The sequence below is a fragment of the Pyricularia pennisetigena genome, chromosome 6 (genome assembly GCF_004337985.1).
Source record: "Pyricularia pennisetigena strain Br36 chromosome 6, whole genome shotgun sequence".
In the NCBI taxonomy this organism is placed as follows: domain Eukaryota; kingdom Fungi; phylum Ascomycota; class Sordariomycetes; order Magnaporthales; family Pyriculariaceae; genus Pyricularia; species Pyricularia pennisetigena.
Window position 1 is genome coordinate 4,689,788 of NC_043744.1, and position 9,814 is coordinate 4,699,601.

Consider the following 9,814-nt stretch of genomic DNA (forward strand, 5'->3'; position numbering starts at 1 on the left):
TCTGGGAGAATGTCCGACTCTCCCCTACCTTCACTTGGATGTTTCCAGGCTTTGCGGTTTCCAAATGTTGATTCAAGTGGTTGATCCTGGTGTAAATCAGAATTGGACGTGTTTCATATCCAAGGGATTGCGCGTTGTGGCGCGCTCAGACCCTGATCTCCAACGACGCCACGGCCACGACCCCGTATTCTTCCCAAACAGGTCGAGGCTCCAAAAATGGGATCCGCTCTCGGGCCTGATTCTTCTTCATGGTGGGAAGAGGACATTGGTCCCCTTTGCCCTTCAAAGAAAACAAAACAAAACCCGCGACAAAGAGTTTTGCCTAGATGATGAACAATCTATATCGGCAAACAAACAACAGCAATCAAGCGCACACACCGAACTTGTTCACCCCGACACCAACTTGAGAGGATCGTTATCGAGTAGGATAGTACAAGGCCCCTGCGTGCTGCTGGTTCTCGCCGGCCGCCGGGTGGACCACTTGGCCGTCAGAGCCCAGGGGTTGAGTGGCGTCATTCTCGCCGTACCAGCTCTGGTAGGCGCCGTCGGGCTTGGCAGCATACGTATATGAGGGGTGCTGCCATGTGCCATAGTTTGCGGGCGGCACTGCACCGGCCGAGAGCGAGACACCGTGATCGAGCGTCGTCGAGCCCGACATCACTTCGACGCTGGTAGCGATCGGTGGGGGATACATGTCGGTCGGCATTGGGGCTGATGCCTTGCGCTCGTACTGGCGCGCGCCCGATCCGGCCATTTGGGAGATTGATGGGTATTGCTGTTGAGAGTGATGGTTCTGTGGGCTGCCCATGCTCTCGGAGCCAAAGGACATCGAGCGCGGCTGCGGCGGCGGGTACGATGACCAAGCCATGTCGTCGCGTGAGGCGGGATCCGTGGTTGTCGGCGACGCCCATGTCGTGGATGGGGTGGGAGCGTGAGCGCTATAGGGGGAGAATGTCACAGGCGTGACTGGGGATTCCTGCGCATAAGGCCTCCAGTTTGAGCCCATGTCGCCCGGCTTAGTTGTGTTGGGGCTTCCGTCTGGCCCCATCCAACTTGTCATTCCGCCGTGTCCGTACTCGAAGCTTCGGGTTGTGGGTAGAGCTGCAGGTACTGGATACCAGGATATCCGGTCAGACAATTCATATCGGTGCGTCTTAAGAAGTTTTTTTCTTTTTTTTTTTTTTTTGTCAATACACTTACGTTTGTTATCAGGGGAGAAAGCATCACCGGCTGATTTCAAGGCCCGTGATGGTACCATCTGCGGCATCGGAGGCATGCCAATATGTGCTGGATACGACATCTCTCCTTGATGTCCCCCTGAGTGGGGTATCGCTGGTGAAGCGGTTGCAGAGCTGGCCTTTCCGGCCATTGATACCGAGCGAGTCCCTGACTTCCCCCTAGGTTCGGGCGCGGGCTGTGTATCTACAGCGCTAAAGGTGCATACCTTTTTGAGCCGAATACAGTTGATGCAACGGCCTTCAGGATCATCCGAAGAGATAATGCACCTGATTTTGCGGCGTCTGCAATGGTCTGCGAGTTTTAGAGGCGAAGTTGGTCAGTCTTTTAGGCATATGCGCAAGAGTCGCGACCCCCTGAAGCATGACAAAAAGTCCATTACCGACCAGCCGACCGACCGACGGGACAAACGACTCACTGCAGGCAACAGATATGCGATGGTATCCTAGCTTGTTTCTTTTCTTTCCATCCTGAAGCATATTGGAATGCTCGTCAAGCCTTTGTTGGCTAAATGATGGCGGGGCTTGCATTGGCGGAGGCATTTCTTGCCTGACATTTGGGGTCGACATGACCCTCTTCAACTTCAATGCTCTGGCCAACGTATCATGGCGATCTCGTGGTGAGTAGCCATGGTCGTACTCGGGCTTCAGGCCCATTTCGGGGTGTGGAAGGCCCTCATATGCAGGCATGTAACCTGAGGGCTGTAGCCCCAGTTCAGTGCCGTTGGGAGGCGGCGGTGGATATTGGTAAGACATTATCTCTGTCATCAGTCCTGGCGAATGTGGCGTTTGGTGGGTGTTGTGACCTGACCCCCTGAGATCCAGTTGTTTGTGGGAATGTGGCGAAACAACGACTGCCATAAAAGTGCCCGCTCTCAGATCTGGTCAAGAAAGGGGGAGCAGTCTGCTCGCCTTGGGTGTACTGTCAGGCCGTTGTTCAGCAAGACCTTGAGTTGTTGAAGTACCCAGGTGAGGTAAAGTCTGTTCCTGATTATTATTTTTGGTACACTTCGCTTTCCGTACCTGATCTCTCTCTGCTGATTACCTTCAGCAAGACCAGAAGAGTAGGGCTTACTAGCTAATCTTCAGGCACTGGATCCTTGATTCAGCGGGCAATAGGTGCCAACCGAAACAGCCAAGCACACGCTCTTGTGTAACCTTTGATTCTTTTTGTCCTTGGGGCGAATGTCGACCAGGTGTCCCAAAGATGATCAAATAGGTGAGGATGGGATGAAATTATCGATTGGAATCAGTGTGACTGGAGACAGTCAACCGGATTTATCGATGGTTAAGATTGATTCAACACGATAATGTCGCATGAAGTTTGGGTGCGGAATTAGTGAATATTGCGAATCGAATCTTGCATTAAGTTTTCAATGGTGACCGTCGTTGTTGCTGTCCTGGTTGAGGTGGAGATGGCCTAGATTGGACGTTTCTATGTGTTAATGGACGTTAAAGGACTAGCTGATAGCTTGGAGAGCGGAAGTACAGGGCATGAAAAAAGGGCTTGTGGAAACGGAACCATAGGTCCCATGTGGTGCAGGCTCTAGAGTAAGCCTGCGAACAGGGCAGCCTGGAAAACAATAGGCGCGAAAGACAGGTAGCGAGAGTTCAGGCTGCTTCAATCGATGGCTGTGGGTTTGCGGGGTGACACGGCTCAGGATTACACCCACAACGAGACTTGGCGGTTCTTGCTGGATGGCTGGCTTCCATACATGCCTAGCTATGTAGCCTTGGGTGTACCTATCGGTGGAACAGGGATCTAGAGGAGGAGGAGGAGGAGGAGGAGGGGGAGGTGATGAGGAGGATTAAGGAAGAGACGCAGGTTGTCAAGGCACACACGGCACTTGACATATCAAGCATATGAGTGCTGGCTCCCCTGTTTACCAGGCTATTAAGAAATGGTTATGGGCGTGCCAGTCGCTCTCCGACTGCGGGCGCGAGTTTATGGTGGGAGCAACTGGAGGGCACTATTCCCTGGGGCGGGTGTGGCACATTGGGATGCGGGCGGGATGCATGGGTGGATGCAATGGTTAAAAGGGATCAACCGAGCTATCGAAGCGAAGTTGTACGCACCAGGCGTGCACAGAGGATGGGCTAGGAGGAAGGGTCAACTTTTCTTTTGTGACTGCCCGGTCAACAGCTCGTCAACAAATGAGGGCAGAGGGTAATGTTTTCGATATGGGGTTCTGGTTGCTGGTGTTATCAGCATTGTTGCCGGGCAAGGTTTCTAAAGAAAGGTGTGATAGGATCCAAGTCTGGTGGATATATGGGATGAATATGGATAATGGGGTTGCTAGTGCTGGCAATGGTGGGTGTTTGGTAAGGCAGAGACGGCATGTTTCGTTTTGAGTGAAACTTGGGCCAAATCGACTTGGGTGGCGGTAAGTACCTACATACGATTTGCTTGCATGGGGTTTTTTTTTTCAACTGGGCCCTGGCGGGGATATTTGGACCATGCGACTGGATATAAACTAATGAATGTGTGTATCGCAGGACCTGCAGAATGAGCAATCCCGGCTTGAAAAGATGGACGAGGTAGCGGTTCTGCGCAACTCCCAAAAGAGGAAAAGGATTTCAAAACCAGATTCGGAGAAAAATTCTTTTAACTGGGGGTTTTTTTTTCTTGACTGAGAGGAAAAGAGGTAGGGCTTTGATTTCCCTTGGTTCTCAACCTCTGGGTGATTAAATTGGATTGTCCTAGCCCGCGGGTACCTCGCGAGGGTACCTGTTGACAGAAAACAGGGGTGCGTGGATCGATGTCGTATGGATGGTTGTGTCGTGGCCGATTATTTCTGTTTTATTTTATTTTCGTCGTGGTTATTACTGTGTGCTGGTCGAGAGCGGCTGCTGTCTGCGCCTAGGGCCCCCCAAGATTGATTGGTGTGTGCTGTTTTGGGAAGCTGAGGATACCACCCTCCGAAGCCTGGAAGCACACGCCCCTTTACCCCTTGGCCTCCAGTCCTGCTGCAGACCAATCTGAACGAACGACTGACTGGAAATTTGCTGCACAGCAGACAATTCCTAGGCCCTTTTACTCAGACAACGAGCCCAAGTTTGGTTCGTTGTGTGCACGGTCTGTCTGTATCGAGGTATGCTTTCGGAAAGATTCGACGACAGCCGGTGATGACGGAACGTAGGACGAACAGAACGAGTGACGGCACGGGCGGAGGCGGTCGGCCGGAAGGTTGTCTTTTGGCCTCGAGAAGGGAAGAAGAAGGATTCGAATTCGACGGCTCCTGCTGAATTTAGGGATGGATTGTTATTATTCAGGTAAGCTAAGCGAGAACCTGAATCCCAAATACTTGTATGAGATGCGACTTTGTTGTTGACCACAGAAACCCAATGTCAAGGTGGTTCACAACTAACACATTGTGGAGATCATGAGCCAAGGTGGACGGTGATCCCCGTATCTTATTAGCATTCCTGGCGAGCGGGCGAGCGAGCACTTGCCATCACGCACGCCACTGCGCTGGGACACCAGGTACCAAACTCCACACTCATTTTGTCCAGTAGTAGCGCTGCTAGTACACCATTGTTTGGATAGTTGAGTCTGCAGGGGAGGTGCAGGTCAAGGAAGGGCCTGTCAAAGAAATTGGATGGATGGAGAGGCTATCGTGAGGTCAAGGAAGCGCCCCCCAGGAGGTGGACATACGGATCTTACCACTAATGCGTTCTAGGGTGTCTGGGTAGTAAGTCAGTTTGCTTGCCAAATACACAGTATGTATGCCCTGTGGCCACCAAGCAAATCGATACCAGATCTGAGCCGCACTTTCAAGATTTCGGACCTGATCCTCGTAGCAGCGCCACATCAGCAGGGAATGGGACTGTGGTGCTCCTCGAATATCCCTCGGTCTCAAGTGGGGTGTGAAGAGGCTAGCTACTGATCTCGGATTCCAGGGACAGTCCTCGTCGTTTTGGCGTGTAGGTGCCGGCTTGGCAGGGGAAAGGAACAAAAAAAGGAGCAAAAAGCAACAGTGAAAGAGATGAAAGAATAAGGCAGATAATAAATTCCTATTTAGCGCCGATATGCGTTCAATATGATTGCTTGCCAGACAAGGAGGTGCCGGCGACCGTGAATGGGCCAGGATACTGCCCGGGCTCCCTTTGAAAGCAGAACATATAGGACCAAGAGTAGCATTATTTATCCTCCACCTGCTGATAATGGGTACAGGAAGTATATATATGTGATGCAGGCCTAGGTGAGCCTAAAGGGGAAGTCAACCGACAAACCGACCGCGTCCCTGGTTCGTCTAATCAAGTCAACGGACGAGGATCGCAGATCATGTCGGCCTACGAGTGTGGAGAGGCAGACCCAAGAAGAAAGTTGAAAAAGAGACTAGTCTAGATGACCAAAAAAAAAAAAAAAAAAAAAAAAAAAAAAAATTGGGGACGATGCCACTGATCTGAGGCTGGGAACAAGGGATATGCGATGGCCATCTCTTTGTCTCCGCCGCGCCGAAGGCCCCCCGTTATTAATCTGCTGGTCAATAATTCAACATTCGGCAGGCTCGAATGCCTGTAGGGAAATGGGCATTTCAGATTTGGCCATCATGTCCAGCAACTTGGAAGAATCGGGTCTTTGTTCGGTTAGCCCACACTGAAACTGCAATGCTAACTTTCTGACGGTAAAAGGTGTCATAATGAAGTGCCATTATCGGGCTCACCGACATAGACGAAAGGGTGTCGATGAAAGACATCCACCTCCCCTCACTCGTCATCTTGGTCTGGGCCAGGGGCAGTCAATCTGGAATATTAACCGATTTGATGTGCAGCAAGCATAGTGTAGGTAAAAACTCCCCCATCCCATCATGGCGCATGGTGGGTGTCAAGGGGGCAAGGGCGGTCTATGCTGGGGATCCAAAAAGTCCCGACTTAGCATTCCCGCACGTACCTACAGTAGACCGCTAAACTAGGTGCCGTAGGCAGCTTCGTCTAGAATACCCAGCCACTGCCTTACCCTCCCACAACAATTCGGGTGGATACTGGTCTAATACAGCCGCCGCCATATCCAAGCAATAGCGAGTCGGTCGGTGTACAGTGCATGTTTACCACGCATTTCCAGCAAAGAGCCCGAGATGAGGTGGGCAACTACGTCACTCTGGGGTCGTGCTTTTTTGCGCTGTCGAGTTGCGGTCGAGTTGATGATAACTGGGAGACGATCAGAAGGCGGGGAGCCGACCTGACCATCCGAGTTGGAACCATAAAGGCAACCCGAGTGGTTGACCGGCCTGGTCTGCACCCCATGTGAGCATCTACACGTCGTCGACCCATTCCGTCTCGATGCCGAGAGCAATCCTGTGTAACGCAAGCTTATGGCAAGTCAACGGTGTGATTAATTGTATCCTTTAATTTCTGGGGAAAGTAAAGCGTATGGGAAAAAAAAAAAAAAAAAAAAAAAAAAAAAAAGAGAGAGAAGAAAAAGATTACCGCCCCTTCCCTGGCACGATCGATCCACGCCCCATGAGCGTCGGGAACCGCAGTGGGGGATCAATGGAACATCATCGCATGGGGAATACTGGGGTGCGTGTTGTTGTCGCTTTGCTAGCTGGAGCGTGCCGGAAAACAGAGCCGGGTGGGCCCATTGCTGAATAGGGCAGACCGAAACTGCTAGCAGCCTTTGTCTCCGAGCTGTCCTGTCATCTTTGTCTGCTGGTCGTGGTTCACGAGTCTAGTAGCAAATCTGTTGGAAGTGCCTATAAGCCTGGGCGCACAACCGAATTGAGCCAAAATTGACAAAATATGACGTGGAGAAATAAATGTACCGACCAAACCAGCTCCATGGGAACCTATACATTGGAGTACCAAAGAGAAGATTGTGGCCGTGCGAGGCGAGAATGCAAAGACCATGGTACTCCCCCTCGACGTGGGTAGCATTGGAACAGGGGGTTGATCAGTTACACCCCTCATCCCTCCCTCAAGCCCTGCCAAGCATGCAGCCATTAGAGTTGGCCAGTCTACGGAGGCATGGACAACAGCTCTCTTTTGCGTAAAGCCAACCACGGTTATCCAGTCATGCCTTGTGATCCAGAAATGGACGTGTGTTTTTACTCTCCTGCAACGACACGACGATGTGCCGCCAAGAATACTGATATTCCAATCGACCTACGTCACATTGTCGATACGCCTGCAGAGTGAAATGTGACAAGAGATATGTATACGCCGAGTAAGTCAACGCTCCATCTGTGTCGGAAGAACGATCGGCTTTGGGGTTCCAGCCAAGTCGGAAGAGCCGATCTGAGCCTTGGCGAAGGAGTAGAGTAGACGGATCGAACGTTCATTGTACGCGCTTGAATAGTAAGCATGAATGAAGGTAATGCCGGGGGCATCAATTTTTTTATTTTTTTTTTTCCTCTTCTTTTGCTTTTTCCTTTATTTTCTTTCCTCCCTGACCGGTGGAGAAGAAACAGCAGTAATGCTACTCCTTTCATTTCCTCGGCAGTCATGGTACGCAGGATCCGATTTTCGCGGGGTCTTGGTTTCTTCTCCTGATTTTGTTGATGTTTGTAACGGGCGTTCCTTGACTGCATCGAGATTGAATCAAGCACAATTGCCGCCGGCTCATGCTCAAGTAAAGATACGCCGGGTTGGCGAATGTGACCGATGGTTGGACCGAGGAAAAAGCAAAATATGTTGCTCTCTCGAAGTGGTGGCCTTTCATAGTGGAAGGTGCTGTTAAATGTCCGGCATATGCAGGTACCAACTTGCGGAGCAAGCGGGTGCTAGATTAGCTCATAGGATAATTTTCATCCCATCTTTTCAACATGCCGTCTGATTGCCACTAGGCCCTAACTAGCTGCAGGTACAGATTCTTTGAGCCATAGCCGAACGAAAGCTCTTTTTTTTTCGGTCGTACAAGCAATCAGGATGTCGGTACGATAGCTGGAGGATATGTCGGCCAATGTGGACAGGGCCGAATAAACGCCATACAGGCCATAACGATATACTGCACTGTTTGTATGTACTACAAGGGCATGGGGACCCCCGGCGTTGATTACTACCTGCCCAGGCTAGGTTTAAATTTTTTTTCTTCTTTTTTTTTTTCGCTTCATTCAGGCCCAGTTCTCAAGCTAGCCGCGAAACTTTCCCTAATGCTCATAGTGACGTCGTATTTTGGGGGGGAGATGAGACGAACGAGATCGCTTGGCGCGACTCTTGGACAAATAATTGGTAATTGCCACGTCGTAGTTGTGAACTTGGGATGAACTACCAGCCTTGATAGACTTCAGAGCAAAGATCTGAGATCCTAGCTGGGTTCCCAAGCCATGGTACTCTCTGCAAAATAAGACAACGTCGCGACGACAGCCCCCCAATGGCTTCGGACAGGAGCGATCGTTTCCCCAACGACAAGTGAAAGAAGCCCCAATATGGCAGCTATAACGCCTGGCATTGAGTCGCCTTGTAGCAATCGGCTATTTGCCGATCACACTGCTGACGACGTGGGACTTGAAAGTCCTGATGGGCAAGGAGTGGCCATAGTATGTATACAGGTATCTATTGGTCGACATGCAACGCAGCAATTGGGATAAAAAAGAAATTCAGCCTTCGATAGATTCTCGTACTATACGCACTTAGAACTGATATATCATAACAGCGAAGTATTTAAGGATTTATTAGACGCAGGGAATCGGATTGAGAGTTGGCACGAGGGATTCGTATGTTTCCAATCTAGTTCCCACCCAATTCTAGGCGGGGTACTCCAGGGCCCTTCTACACGAGAGAAATCAACTTGCGTGAAGAATGTGGCAATGTTAGATGTAACGCCAACAAAAGCAGAAGGGAAGGAGCATTGGTAAGCTTTCAAAGGAGGCAGGAAACCTTAACTAATGCTGCTGCATCCTTCTCGCATTCTTACCTGATTTTGTACAACCATGCCCCACTCAGATCTAGTCGAGGTCAAGCTGGATTTTCACAGCCTCGAAAACTCGACCTCGCCTCCATCTTTTTGTTTCTCATTGCAACTTTGCCCAAGCCAGCGGTACCGATTATCTCACCGATTTGGGCGCTTCGGAGGCCAGATTAGACCTTAGGCCAGCAGACACAGCAGGGTGGGCCACCAAACCACTCTTCACGGCATTTGTTTGATCTGCTTTTAGCCAAAATGCCCTACAATACGGCCCCTCCCTCCGTCAGCTCTCCTTCGGCAACCCCAGGGCTATGTTTCTATTGCCTTGATCAATGCTGTCATGAGAAGCCCAACCAGCTAGCATAAACAGAAAATACCAAACGGGAAAGGGTCTAGACTACCTTGCCTCCATTAATGACCCCGTCAAAATCCTGTTCTCAAACCGGGCCGCCGACTGACTTCACCCGAATGAACGATATTATTAATGATATAGCACGCATCCTGATTTACACGGAAAGCAGGGACTTGCAGGGGAGAAAGGCTCATTCGGGCCGGGAATTTCCATGCTCCAGAAATTCTCGCTCACTCCGAGATCAGGGTCGTGCTCCATTCCAAGCTTCGTGCGTCTCAAGAAGCTACCATTTCCAACCACCGGGTGCCAAGCCAATAACGAAGATAAAAAAATAAAAAATAAAACTCTTCGAGGTTGACCAGTTGTCCCATTTGCCAAAAC

The 9,814-nt window shown here is 50.6% G+C and overlaps 2 protein-coding genes across 2 annotated transcripts; one reads left to right on the forward strand and one right to left on the reverse strand.

Annotated features, from left to right (window-relative positions):
• Window positions 1-415: 415 nt before the first annotated feature.
• Window positions 416-2,096, reverse strand: PpBr36_05145 (uncharacterized protein; the record flags this gene model as incomplete). Its single annotated transcript, XM_029892303.1, has 3 exons — window positions 416-1,110; window positions 1,201-1,530; window positions 1,655-2,096. 3 exons carry the CDS (start codon window positions 2,094-2,096, stop codon window positions 416-418), a joined length of 1,467 nt encoding a protein of 488 aa, XP_029750313.1.
• A 1,293-nt stretch (window positions 2,097-3,389) lies between these two features.
• PpBr36_05146 (uncharacterized protein) lies at window positions 3,390-3,869 on the forward strand (the record flags this gene model as incomplete). Its single annotated transcript, XM_029892304.1, has 2 exons — window positions 3,390-3,557; window positions 3,732-3,869. 2 exons carry the CDS (start codon window positions 3,390-3,392, stop codon window positions 3,867-3,869), a joined length of 306 nt encoding a protein of 101 aa, XP_029750314.1.
• Window positions 3,870-9,814: the final 5,945 nt, after the last annotated feature.